Genomic DNA, 13252 nt, shown 5'->3' on the forward strand with positions numbered 1-13252 from the left:
GAAAGCATTTCCATATACAATGAATATGGAATGGGGGAGTTAAAATTAGTTGGGAGATGAACTGGTCTAGTGAGTGAGGCATGTATTTGTTGAATATATGGAAAGGGAGGTAATGTTAGAAAACAGTTTTATGGCAGTTCTAATAATAATATAAAAAAAAGGGGGGGGGGCTGCAAAATACATTAACAGTTACATTGTAGTTCTAAATAGCTACCTAAGTATGAAATGCTAGAAACTCTTAATGTGCTGATTTATTTTAGTGCCATCTTGATACCCACATGCTACAAGAGGGTTCCTGTGAGATGGTTACGATTTTTATATACAGGGGAAGAGTGCCCTGACCTGTGCTTTCTTTAGCATCAGAACAATACACTAACTGTTTTGTGAATATTCCCTGAAGTATCTACCAGTGCCGTCCTATAAATACCTTTCAAATTTTCAGCAGCTAGTAAGTGTTTTTCAGCTTAGATTCTATATCAGGTTGGGTTTGTATGACCTTGGTCATATAGTGAATGTCGTAAGAAAATATGGTAGTAGGACAAAGGAATGACAATTTGAAGACTGGTGAAGGAAAGGAGTAGGTGTGCTTGCTGTCGATCTGAGTTGTGACCAGAGGGAGCTTAGTTCTTAGCTATGTGAGAATGTTATCTCATCATGTGAGAGCAACTGCACTTTGTCTAATGACAGCAGTGAGAGAGCTGCTGAAAAAAAGCGTGGATGAGCTGACCTTCCTAGCTGTGCTTTGTCTCTGAGAAAGCCTGCTCTTCTAAGTGTATAAATGAACAGATGTGTGTTGAGGGATGTATCTCTGGTAACTAGAGCTGTACTTCCTACATGCTTGGTTCTGTGGGCTCCGTTGTTTTAATCTAGTGTTTGTTTTGAAAAGTGTTCTGCTGTGTTACCTAATTTTATTTATTCTACCAGAAGAAAAAAATGCCAACACATTTTAAAAAGCAACTTGATTCAATAATGAACCAAAACTTTGATTCAGCTACATATAAACTCTCTTCCAGTCTAACACAGAAGCTTTCTTAAAAGTTCCTTGGATCAGTTTATGTAATGCTGGCTGTATGTTTAAAGAGTTCACAGTCTTTAGCTCAGGACATGCTTCTTCAGTTAGCCTGTTATTTTATGTTTAGGAGCCAACACAGTTAAGAGAAAGCCTTCTACCTAACATGTGCTCACCTTCTTTGGTTTTTTCCTGTTTGGACAAAAAAGTAAAGCAAGAAAAGACCAAACCACAGAAAAAGTAAGAAATAAGCACTTGCTTCAAACATAAGATATGCATGAGAAGTAATTACTTTCTTTCTGTGTTCATGCTTTTGGTCACAGAGGAGGAATTATTTAGTAATTTATCCATTTTCAATGAAACCTGTGTGAGCTGGCAAAGGAAAAGCGGAAGGCTGGGAGTGCAGGAAACATACACAGTAAGTAATAATGGAAATACTTGAGATTGGGAGTTATTTTGTTCTGGTTATATCTGCTGATTCAGCAGTGGATATTTGTATTGTGGGTTTTGTTGGTATGGCAGTTTGTCTTGATCTTCCCAGTGGAACACCTGGAGGTGGTAGGAAAGAAGAAAATTCCTGTCTTAAAGGTAGGTGAAAAAATTCAGGGTTCAGGGTCTCATTCCAGTAAATCACCTAAATGCCTGCTTGAATGTGTAGGAGGTTACAGCGTAAGTTTAGGTTTTAGTGAAGTTCCATTGAAGAGCTCAAGCTCACATTGCCACAGAAAATACTGCAGAACTTGGGTTCTGTCCCTGTCTTTGACAAGCATCTCAACTGAACTGTGTCTCACTTGCATATACTGGATATAACATGTTTTAAAAATGCAAGGTATATCGAAATAGTGTGCCTTGCTCAAAAGTTTCAACTAATGTATATCTGGGCATTTTAGAACCATTTTTCTTGGAAATTGAAAACAACCTTTGTAAGGACTTCTTCTTTTTTTCTCTTTATTTTATTTTATTTTATTTTATTTTATTTTATTTTATTTTATTTTATTTTATTTTATTTTTTAATTTACATGAGCATAAGAATAAAACTTAAGGCATAAATTCTCAGAAACAAAAGTTTGGTCAGTGTTCTTGAAGGCCAAAACAACATGATAAGAATTTCCATGTTTTCTCAATAACATCCCAAGAAAGGGGTTTTCTCTGTGTGTGTGAGTTATTTGGTTTTGGTTTTTTTCCTTTTTTTTAATGTGAACAAGTAAGGAAAAAAATAAAAGGGAATATTAAGGGTGTCCAGGGTAAGTGCATTTCAAGGCTGGGTAATAAGGAAAACAACCAATCTTTCTCCTCCTTTCTCCTCTTTCGTTGTAAAGGGAGTATTTTTAGTTTGTGTACTTTTTTTGAGCACTCCTGAGATGGAAAACACAGCTTCCCAGTTCCCTTAACAGGCCAAAACTGGTTTTTATGTAGCCAATGGTAACTGGCAAGCTGTGGATCTCTGGTATAATGTGCTCTCTTCACATGCTTTTCCTGAATTCTGTCATCTGAAAGACACTTCAGAATGGCCAGAGAAGGTGAGCTTTGTCTGTCCCTTCATGCCATACAAGCAACAGATTTCTTTTTCACTACAATGGGACAATATTAGACAAGCTCATTTACTGTTGTTTGGCGTTCTGTTTTACTGCTGTTTCTGTGGGGCAAGGGGGAAAATCTAGCAAAAGTGAAAGAAAGTAACAAGTAGATGTACTTTGTATCTATGTGCTATAAACAAGAAACAGTATTTGCTGACACCTTACTATTTGAGTTGGGTATCTTTGTAGGATCCAGTGGATTAGGTTCCTGATAGATTGGATTAGATTCCATAATAGATTCCTTCTATCTGTTGTAGAAATATATGAAATAATATGAATAATTTTAACAGCCAGAAGAACTAAAGATCAATTTATTGAGACATCCCATAGCCAGTCAAAAACTTACATATTTTCCTTGAACTGATACTCTAAACCAGATGTAATCCTGTGGTCTCTTTAAGAACCAATAGGATTAAATAAGCTAGTGTTCTGAATTTTGGAGAGCCACAACAAATTGCACTGTTGTCTTTGTTTCAATAGTTTCATATACTGGGCCAAAGATTGGATGAGAAGATATTCTCAGAAGATATGGTATTTAACATCAGTACAAGTGAAGATAATCCAAAGGTGTGTTTAGACCTGGACTCTGGAAGTAACTATGTGGTAAATGTAACTACCATTTCTTCTACAAACATCACTGTCTCAGTTACAGTAGCAATTCAGACAAAAGGTAGGTTGTGTTTTGTATTCTATGTGCTTATAAAAGAACTTACTGTGCTGCAGAGTTCACTGATTTGAGTCTAACAGACAGGAAAAGGGTCTGTTTCCTAGACTTCATAATTCTTTAAGCTGGCTATGCGCATGTAGCCACTGTCAACATCCTCTTTTTCTGAAAGACGTTTTTCTTTCTGCTAACTTGGCCATTGACTCTTATGAGCAAGGAGAGCAGGGGCAGAAAGTGTCCTTCAGAAAGATTTGGCAAATTTGCTCTTTCAGGACTTGCCTTCTGGCTGAGGCAGGATTGGTACAGAATTTTGGTCCATGGTACAGTGCCTACAGGTTTCTGTTTTTTCCCTTGAAGTATGATTCTCTGCCTATAGAATTCCTTGTTGCTTGGCTATGTGACACTAATCTAAGTGGTTTGAGCATTACAGACAATGCTCCTGTGTCTACCAGTGATTAGCAGGGTTCTGGCAGTTATCAGTAACTGTACAGAAGTAATCTTCTAACAGTGGATTTCTGTAGTATTTTAGTCATAAAATACTAAAGAGACTTTAGGCTTGTCTTCTGACTACTAATTCTCAAGGTCTGAGACAGACCTTGAGAAATAATTGCTTTTGGAATCCACTAAAATGCTTTTGCTCACATGTTCTTTCCTGAAGGGTATCAACTATGACAAATTGTTATGATAATTTTATTTAAATCAGGAGGCCTGAACACTTGATCTTTCTGTCATTATAACATTCTAGGCCTGGACAAGTAAATTATATGTTAGAATTCCTGAATAGCATGCTTGGGTTTTTCCAAAAGCCAGTTTCTTTGGAAAATGATCATGCTTTACTTATCCTATTTGTTCATTCAAAAAGAAATGATAGCCTACCTCTCTGTCTCAGAAGAGAATGAAGTTTAAAACTTTTTAAAAAATTTTATTCTCAGCTACTCATATTCAATTAAGTTGAAGGAGGTAGAGTTTTTAAAGTAAGTTGATCTCTTTTTTAATTGTCTCTGCAGTTAAGGAAGCTTTCAATAATGTATTAATTTTTAATGATACCTGCTTGAAATGGAGGAGAAATGTCAGGGGAACTGATGTGGAAGACAAATACTCAGTAAGTGACAATCTGTACTTTGAATCTAGAAAGAAATTTTTATCAATCAAAAACCTAGTTTTTCAAACACTCACTGCTATCAGTGTTCCTTATTATAATAATGTCTCATAAAACCCCGAAGAATAATCTTGTATAGCAGCCAGAGAGAGACCACACTCTCTTGCAGTCTACTGTTTCTTGCTTATTTTTCCCATACTTAACTCCTAATTTGATCTCCTTTCAAGTTTGTGAGTTGTTTGTTCAGGCAAACAACTCACACAACTCTATTCCAGTTCCTCTGAGTCAGTTCTCTTTGCCTTGTGGTATGCCTTCAGTCTGCCCTTATTCCAGTGGGGAATTTGTACATGCACTACTTCTGCCGTGACTCTTGACCACCTGCTGTTGTCTCAAGTTTCTCTGTGCCAGGAGACAGTAAGAGATTATCTGAAGGCATAGGATCTATTTAAAGGGAAATCAACACACAATTCATATCCAGCAAGCATTTTTGTTTTCATTACAGAGAAATCATTTGATGAGGAGAGGCCTTAAGTTACTGACTTCATGATCATTTCCGTCATCAACAATAAAAGAGGAAATCCTACCCAAAAAAAAAAAAAAGAGCCTATGAGTCTGTAAATTTCCCTGAGAATATAGGTGTCTGTAGACAGATCCCAGAGTGTAGTAGGCATTTTGATATGGGTCAAAATAACTTGATTTTGCCTTGATCCTCAGGGTGAAACTGAAGAGGTGTTCATGTGAGCTTACTTTTGTAGTTCACCAGGAGGATATACTTCAATAAAAGTGAACTGTTACTGGAAGCCTGTATGTTAGCAGGAAATATGGTCTAGGGGAAATTAATACAAAAGAAGATAGGCTAGGGGGGGAAGTGAAAAAAACAGGAAAATACCAGATCTGATCAAGACGAACCAACTTTTGGAAGGATTAGAATTTGAGTAACTGTCAATGCCTACAGTTTTGACACATCATAAGCAGTGCTCTCCTCTGCTGTTTCTTCTAATGGAGCATGACATGGCTGAATGCAAGTATTGTATTTTAACATTTCAATTTTCATGCTGTGATTTTTTGGTTACAGTTTCATGTGCAAGGCCAGCGTTGGTATCAGAAGAACTTCTTTCATGAAGTGACCTTCGAACTTTCCACACACAAGCAAGCTCCTGAAGTTTGTTTAGATTTGCAACCCGGCACCAATTACTCTATTAATATTTCCATGGTAGCTATGAATTTTTCACTGCTTGTTTCTATGACAACACAAATTACAGGTGGGTCATGCCATTTATTTTATATATTTACAAAAGCACCTAGTGGGTGTAAGAGACTCAAGTGAATCTGCATTGTTGATCTCAGTCTTGTGTGGTGGGTTGCCAAAGTATTCTTTCCATGCTCAAAACTGTCCATTGTTTTTTTTATGGGTTTTGTAGAATTCAGAGCCAGAAGGGGGGAAAAAATTGAGGCACAGAGTGTTAATGTGTCATTTTAGGACGTCAGGGAAAAGATAGTTTGGTGGGTTGGGCACAAGACTAGTATCTAGGACAGCTGAGTCCTAGATACTAGTCTTGTGTCCAACCCACCTAAGGGTTGGCTTTTTTAAAGAAAAAAAAAGGCTAAGGCTTTTTTTAAAGAAAAACTTCTCCCCACAGTGGAGTTAATAGCTCAACTGCACTTTATATTGGTATTTGTGGCAACAGAAACAGCTACCAATAAAGTCTGCAAGAATCCAAAGTAGAGTACAGGAATCTGCAAGTACCTCATACAGATACTTTTGCCTCTGATTGGCAGAGTACAAAACATAAAAGACCTTTGAGCAAATTAGCTTCTGAAGGAAGAGCCTCGGGTTTACAATTTAGCAAGATGTATCTCACTAAAATGCCTCGATGAGAATCACCTTATGGGTCTTGATTTATTTAGCACAGTTTTCACCATCTCTGTACTGTCAGAATCTCTGTATTAGGTGAAGTACAGTGCAGTGTTTGATGATGGTACATCTCTTCCTGTCAGGGATACAAATTATAATAGGTAAGGAACATGAAAGCTCTCTGAGTATCTGTAACTCTGTTCAACCACTAGATGGAATCAATTCTCTTCTGAGTGCTTAGGAAGCGCTGGAGATTTATGTTTTGAAATTGATAGTTTTGCTGGTTTTTCAATAGTAAATCTGATGGTTTAAAGCTTCATGAAAGGTAAAACATCTCTTGTTTCTTAAGGCTGCTGTTTAAGATATACAATGACCTGTTTCTTTTTTTTTAAATGAAATTACAGAAATGATTTGGTAATTCCTTTTCACTAGTTTCCTAATTGTCACTCAATAGTAGTACCCATAAGTTTCATGAGTACGTGTCTTTTTTTAAAAAGCTAGTAAGATATTCTCAGAATTTTGTTGATAGTGATAATTTTTGAATACATACTCAGAGAAAAGTAAGTAAACTGAGTACATACTCAGTTTACTCTGTCATCCTGTGGTATTTCCTCAATTCTGCAGGATTGCATCAGGTCACTTACTCAGCAGAGCTCTAGAGAACACTTTGCAGCAGGTGCTGTGTGAAATGGTATTTGTGTCTTGGCAGCTGGCATATTTAGCTGGCGTATTTTCCTCTCTGCTGAGTTAGTGCTTAACAAATACATATGCATAGCCCCTGGAAAGGTCTTTGTGTAAACATTTGGTTATTTCCATTTTGAAAGGAGATTTTACTACACAAGCCTGTTTATACTTGGTAGTTATCTTACTCAATAAGCAATAAAAGATGGGTGTTGCTCTGCCATATTAGGAGTCTTTATCAAAAACTTGGTGTGAAAACATTTCTTATTTTCTGACTTCTACTGAAAAAACATAAAAGTATGTATTTTTTAATAGTTTTTGTAGAAATTGCAGAAAATTAAAAAGCCAATAATGATCTTGTGGCAAAACTTGCCAAATAATGGAATTTAAATAAGATTAGTTGTGTTGTTATCTCATCTAAGATTAAAAGGATCCAGCTGAAATAATTCCTCTGGCAGTGCTGCTCTGACTTCAGTGTCTTATGTCTTTGAATTGTATTACCTGTACAAGCAGCTTAATTTATATAAAAACTATAATTTAAACTATTTATACTATTATTTTCATCTTAATTTGTTCAGTTATTTTGTAATCATATATGCATTTTCCATGGTGGATGGAATGATCTCAATTTATCTGCCAAATTAATTCTGAAAATTGACTTTTTTAGCTCTGGTGCTTTTCCAGCTAAATGGTATTGTAAAAAGGCAAGATATGCCTTAAGCACAGAAGCTCTAGGGAAACCGAGACTTAAAAAAGTGTTTTACTGATTATGTTCTCACGGGTTGTTTGAGGTTTCATATGCTGTCCTTGAAGAGGTACATGACACTTGGTCTGTAGCCACAGCTGAGAACAAATCCAGATGTTGTGTCTCCTTGACTTTTACAAACCTTCTACATTTTGAGAGTTTGGAAAATCTTAACTATGGAGTTTTGAATAATGTGAAGAGACATGTCCCAGACAATTGGAGGATCACTGCTTTACAGACCTGATTTCCTGACAAGGATAGTGATTGTGTAATTTTTAGACTATTTCAGAATACAATAAGTATGTAAATGCTAGCAATAAGTTTGGGTATTTTTTCAAAAAACCAAGATATGTGAATGCCTGTAATGAAAGTTACTTCTGTATCCTGAATATCTATATCTATGTCCATACTCACCCTGAATGAGGATACATTATATCCTAAATTATTTCTAAAAGAAAAAAAAGCCAAGAACTTGGACCTAAAAGCTTGTTTTTCTCCCTGACAAGTAGAATCCTCTAAAAAAATAGTTCGGTGCTGAGCACAAAGTTAGTTTTGCCTTTCGGCTTGTGGTTAGTAAATACAGTCTAGCAAATGCTTCATGGAACATTGTAACAGGCATCTTGCACAGTCTTTTATGTTGTCTTAACTTATTTTAAAGAAACTCTCACCACTTGTCGACTGGAAATTGGAAATTGACTTGATTATCAAAAATTATTAGGCAGTGATTATATTGTAGCTATAAAAGGATGGTAGCAAGATTGTCTTTTAAACAAGGAATCTCGTGTCCCTTTCCAGAGAAGGAAAGGAGTGTCTTGTGGGCACACTTGTGATTATACTGCTTACACATGGCTCTGTTCATTTTCTTTTGGAATATCCTTTATTAAAGTAGGCTCCGGGGAGGCATTGTTCTTAATTTCACTACCTGTTTTTACATATGAAATGAAGATGATTGAACCATTTTGTAACCATTTTTTCAAGTGCTTGAAATAAGGAGCTAGGTCTCTTTTACTTTCATTGCTAATGTTCTGAATTAGAGTAATTTATTCAGTTCAGCCACATCAAAATTCTATTGATATTTGAATCTGGTTTTGAGCTTTGCTTTGGGTAGATTCTTTATGAAAACTCTGGTGTTTTGGTGGTTTGTGAATGCCTATATATTTACAGAGTCTGGTTAGGTTTCTTTTGTTTTAGAACAGACCACTATTACTTAAGACATAGTAACACCAAAAGTGTTTCTGGACACTAGAAATAGATCTTTTGTGCCTGAGTAATTGATTACATTTCCTTCTTGTAAAATAATTCTTATTAGGTTAAATTATGATTTCTCATTGCTTTTCCTCATCTTGATTTTCTGCTTAGAATCAAGCTGTATTTTGAGTTTGCTCAAGGCATACTATTCACATGCTGCAGTTCCTTACATATTTGTACATGTACTTTCCAGGGGGGTTGAGTAGGCTTGTCCTTGAGTCTTTGTACCTCAGATAATTGTAGTATTTCCTGTATTTCTCAGCTGCTATTCTTTTTGGTTCAGCCCAAGATTTGCCAGCAGGCCATGTACTTGTGTGTGTCTCATCTCTGTCTTCATATGATCACATGAGGGAGAAAGAAGACTCACAAGCAAAGAGTCTAGAAAGTTACTTGAAAGGGGAATTTATTCCATCATGTATTAAGTATAATCTTCTAGAGCCTCTTGTCTTGGCATGTGGAAAATGTTTGACATTACAGATCAGATTGTGATGTCTCATTTGTTCATATGCCTATGGATGTACACCTGCACATAAAAGATAGACTGTTGTTCTGATTTGATGTAGGATGGAAAACTTCTATACTCGTTCTTTCATAAAGGGAGTTCTTTAAGGTCTGGAAAAGAAAGGAAAACCCAAAATCTATTTTCCAGTGAGGAAGTGAAAGACTGGAAGTTAGAGGTGTGGTGATCTCACAGCTCATATTCTGAGAGCACAAGAGCACCAGCATCAGGTACCTCCAGAGAAACTATCCAGTAAAGTGTGCAGCATTGGAGCACAAGAATTGCCAAGAAGGAAGTTTCTGATTTATGTAATGAGGGAAGAGAAGTGATGAAAACATGAGCATGGTTACTTTTTTTTTTAATGTAGGGGGGAAATTAGCTGCCAGCCATGTAAATAATTTCATACATATGCATACACTTTGTATTTTTGTGCAGAGATTATTTAAATGCATGATAATTAAGTTCATATGAACATCACTTTGCTATCATTTTTCCAAACTCCTCCATAGGAAGAATTTTTCATGAGTCTCTGTGAAATCATGAACATTCAGATAATTTCTCTTTTTCTGTTTACAAAGCCATTGCTATCAGAGACACAGTCTCTGCTTTATAGCCAGTACTTTCCAAGAGGAATAGAACTCTGATTTGCATTGTGTTTGCTTTGGGTGGGTTGCTCACAGAAGGGAAACAATGAAAAGTAAACATGGCATCTTCTGTCAGGCTTTCTAGTTGAATGCACCAAAAGCACCTTGCTTTCCCTGACCAAATTTTCCTCCTCTCCCATGGCCAGGTACTGTAAAAGTGCCTTCATCTTGGTGCATATGAACCTATGCATATTGGCCAGTCTTCTGTGCCTCACATGCCATTAAAGCAGTTCCAAGTCATGCACAGGACCACAACACTTGGCCAAGGTCCAGGAGGGAGGGAGAGCTACAGAGTGCTGAGCAAAGGCAGGGGATATAGGAAATGGCTGGCACTGTAAGCCTTTGTGCTCACACTGAGATTCCAGCACAGTGCTGCTGGACCCCTCTGCTTACCCAGGCAAGGTCCTGTCATCAGCTTAGGTAGTGGGTGAGAGCAGTGATGGCAGTTTGCAGAGTCCCAGACCAGACCTCTTTCCCTGGGGTTAGGAGGCTGTCATACCAGGTCCCCTCTTGTGGAAGGACCAGGCAGGCCCCTAAACCAAACACCCTGGGCCAACAGCACCGAGCTCCCATTCTGCTGCCAGACCCTGAACACCTCCCCCTGCATCTGCAGAACAGCAGATGTGAGCTCTCAACACGCCTCATTTTGTTCCTGGAGATCACAAGGGAAAGGTGCCACAGGAAGAACTGGAGCAGAAGACAAACCATAGAAATGTCCAGACAGGGATGAGCCAGGAGATGGGGATCAGCCTGATGGCAGCAGAGTCAGCGACCGTAAGGCACCCTACACACTGTCCATACAAGATGCAGCGAGATGTGGGCGGATTTAGTTTCACAGGTGGAGTCCTGGGCCCAGAGGTGCTCTGCAGCTGCAGTCGGGGCCCCTTCAGTCCCTGCTCCGACACACAAAACACCCGATGGGGCACCGGCTGGCTGCCCGCTGTTGTGTGCCTGAGTTCTCACTCAGGTGAGGGCAGCTGGCAGGTCACTTGCTGCCACCGAGGACACTGAGAGGTGCCGGCCGAGGTCCCCTGGAGCACGTCTCCCTGCTTTCCCCCTTCTTTCCCTGCCCAGGACCGTGTTACTTTGAGGATGCGCTGGCCCTGGGCGCCGCCGTCCCTGAGGGAGAGAAAGGCCCCTTTGTGCAGGCGAGCTCAGGCCCCGGCGCGGGGCCGGGCCCGCGGCGCTCGGCTGCAGCAGGGCTGGGCCCGGCCGGGCAGCGCTCCGGCTCCGTCTGCACGGCTGCCTCGCTGCGCTCACACCTTCCTCATCATCAACAGCCTGCTGTGACATTCTGCCCCAGAGCAGGGGAACAAAGCCACAGTCAGCAAAGGCAATCACATGAGTGCCATTTCCAGAAATGACCAGTCTTTAAAGAAGATCTAAATGATTTTTTCTGTAGATGTGGTCTTGATTTATTTATTCTCCCTCCTTCCTTCTTTTTACATAATGTTCCTCTCAATGTGAAAAATCTCTTCTCACTCTGTACTAGAACAATTATATTTAAATATGTACAGTAAAGTTAATTACTCTTCAAACAGTAATACAAGAAGTAAACAAAGTTTTCTATTGTATTAATATCTCTACCTTATTTTAGTTTTACTTTTACTTTTACAGCAGTATTTTTTACTTCCTTGTTTTAAAATTCAGCAAAAACCTTTTGGACATAAAGCCCTCAAATAACCATGTGATGCCCAAAAAAGGCTGGAAATAAATCCCTACAGACCTGTGTCTGTAGAGCAGGTATTTGTTTATTGCAGCCCTGGTGGTGAGGAGAGATCTCCACCTAACTCACCCACCCTTGTCAAGTGCTGTGGTATATTTACACCGTAAGCATTGCTTCGTGTCACTATGTCACTACAACATCATCACATCCGTGCCAGAACTAATTTACATGGTATGATCTCATGGTTATAAAAAGCTCTTCTGCACTGTGCTTGTCCCTCCCCAGTTTGGGGGTCGTCAGGGGTCTTTGATGAAGGCTTCCAAGGTCTTCTTCACGTCTGAACTTCTCAGCTTTGTCTTCAGAGTATGCACAGTTATGGTGCTCCTTGGTCTGTCTGGTCCCAGCCAGCCTAAATTCTTTGTTTTATGGCTAATTGGCATCACATTTGCATCACAAATTTCTCATAGTGCTATAATTATCTGTCTCTGAAGCTATCCACCTGGTGTGTTTTTTCTTTTTTGTCTATTCAGCATTAAGCAGCTAGTTAACCACATACTAGCCATTACATTGTATAGAAAGTTACTTTTTATCAGGTTATATAGGTATAAAAAGTTAGGATTCAGGTTATATAGGTATAAAATGCTATGATTCAGGTTACTTACATATAGAAAGTGATGATTCAGGTTATACTGGTATCAGGTTATGTAGATATATCAGGTTATATTGATGTCTTATAACTCAAGGTACAGAAGCACCTTGTAACTTTGACCTAAGTTGTATAGTCATCACATGAAAGAAATCCCTTGTGTGCAGGGAATTAAGGTCATGCAAATGGTCTTGTTTCACTAATGGGATGTTTTATTTAAAACCCAGCCTTAAGAATAGTCTTTGATTTGGATTCTTTGCAATGTTAAGTTTGGTGGAGAGTTGACATGTGATTTTGAACTTTGTTGTTCAATTCCATTATTATTTTTAAAGCTTTGTTATTGCCCTTACAGTGCAACACCAAGCAGGCTTTGGCTCCAGCATTGAGGCCTGGGATGATTCTCAGTGTTGCTGCAGCAGGAAGCACTTCCTGGCATGTACTTTCTTCTCTGTAGCTTGCCTTCAGGTTCAGAGAAAATCAGGAGATGGATTCTTATTGTAGAAAACTAGCCTTTATATTAAATGTTCAAGTGTTACTAACCATAAGACTGCTATGACAAGGAAGTGCTTAGAGTGGGACAATGTATGCATAAATCTATGCATATACTTTGATTTCTTGCTATGCTCTTCTCTGTTTTCCTGGTGATGCTACAGATACATTAGGCTGTTCTGCTCATGGAGACTTAAAAAAATTAATTCTTTTAGAACGGCAAGGTGCTAACAGAGCCTGAACAGACTGGAGGTTCTTGATTTCTTCACCTAGTGCAAGTCCTTACTTCTCTGTAGTATTCCCCTTTTCCCTACAGCTGTTCTCTGTGGTGTTAAATCATTGTTTTTAACATGTGAATTTTTAAATCTAGTAATAATGTTGACCTCCCAGCAGACTTTTTTTTCTGGCAAAGTTTTTATTTTATTTAAAA

The 13252-nt window shown here is 38.5% G+C and overlaps 1 protein-coding gene across 2 annotated transcripts in view; it reads left to right on the forward strand.

Annotated features, from left to right (window-relative positions):
- SUSD1 (sushi domain containing 1) overlaps nucleotides 1-13252 on the forward strand; it is a 42277-nt gene that overhangs the window by 14498 nt on the left and 14527 nt on the right. For both annotated transcript variants that reach the window (XM_059874131.1, XM_059874132.1), the window contains exons 8-11: nucleotides 1333-1427; nucleotides 3067-3256; nucleotides 4258-4352; nucleotides 5425-5611. In XM_059874131.1, coding sequence (XP_059730114.1) covers nucleotides 1333-1427; nucleotides 3067-3256; nucleotides 4258-4352; nucleotides 5425-5611 — 567 coding nt within the window. The remainder of the gene's footprint in view (nucleotides 1-1332; nucleotides 1428-3066; nucleotides 3257-4257; nucleotides 4353-5424; nucleotides 5612-13252) is intronic.

The sequence above is a fragment of the Haemorhous mexicanus genome, chromosome Z (genome assembly GCF_027477595.1).
Source record: "Haemorhous mexicanus isolate bHaeMex1 chromosome Z, bHaeMex1.pri, whole genome shotgun sequence".
Taxonomy (NCBI): Eukaryota; Metazoa; Chordata; class Aves; order Passeriformes; family Fringillidae; genus Haemorhous; species Haemorhous mexicanus.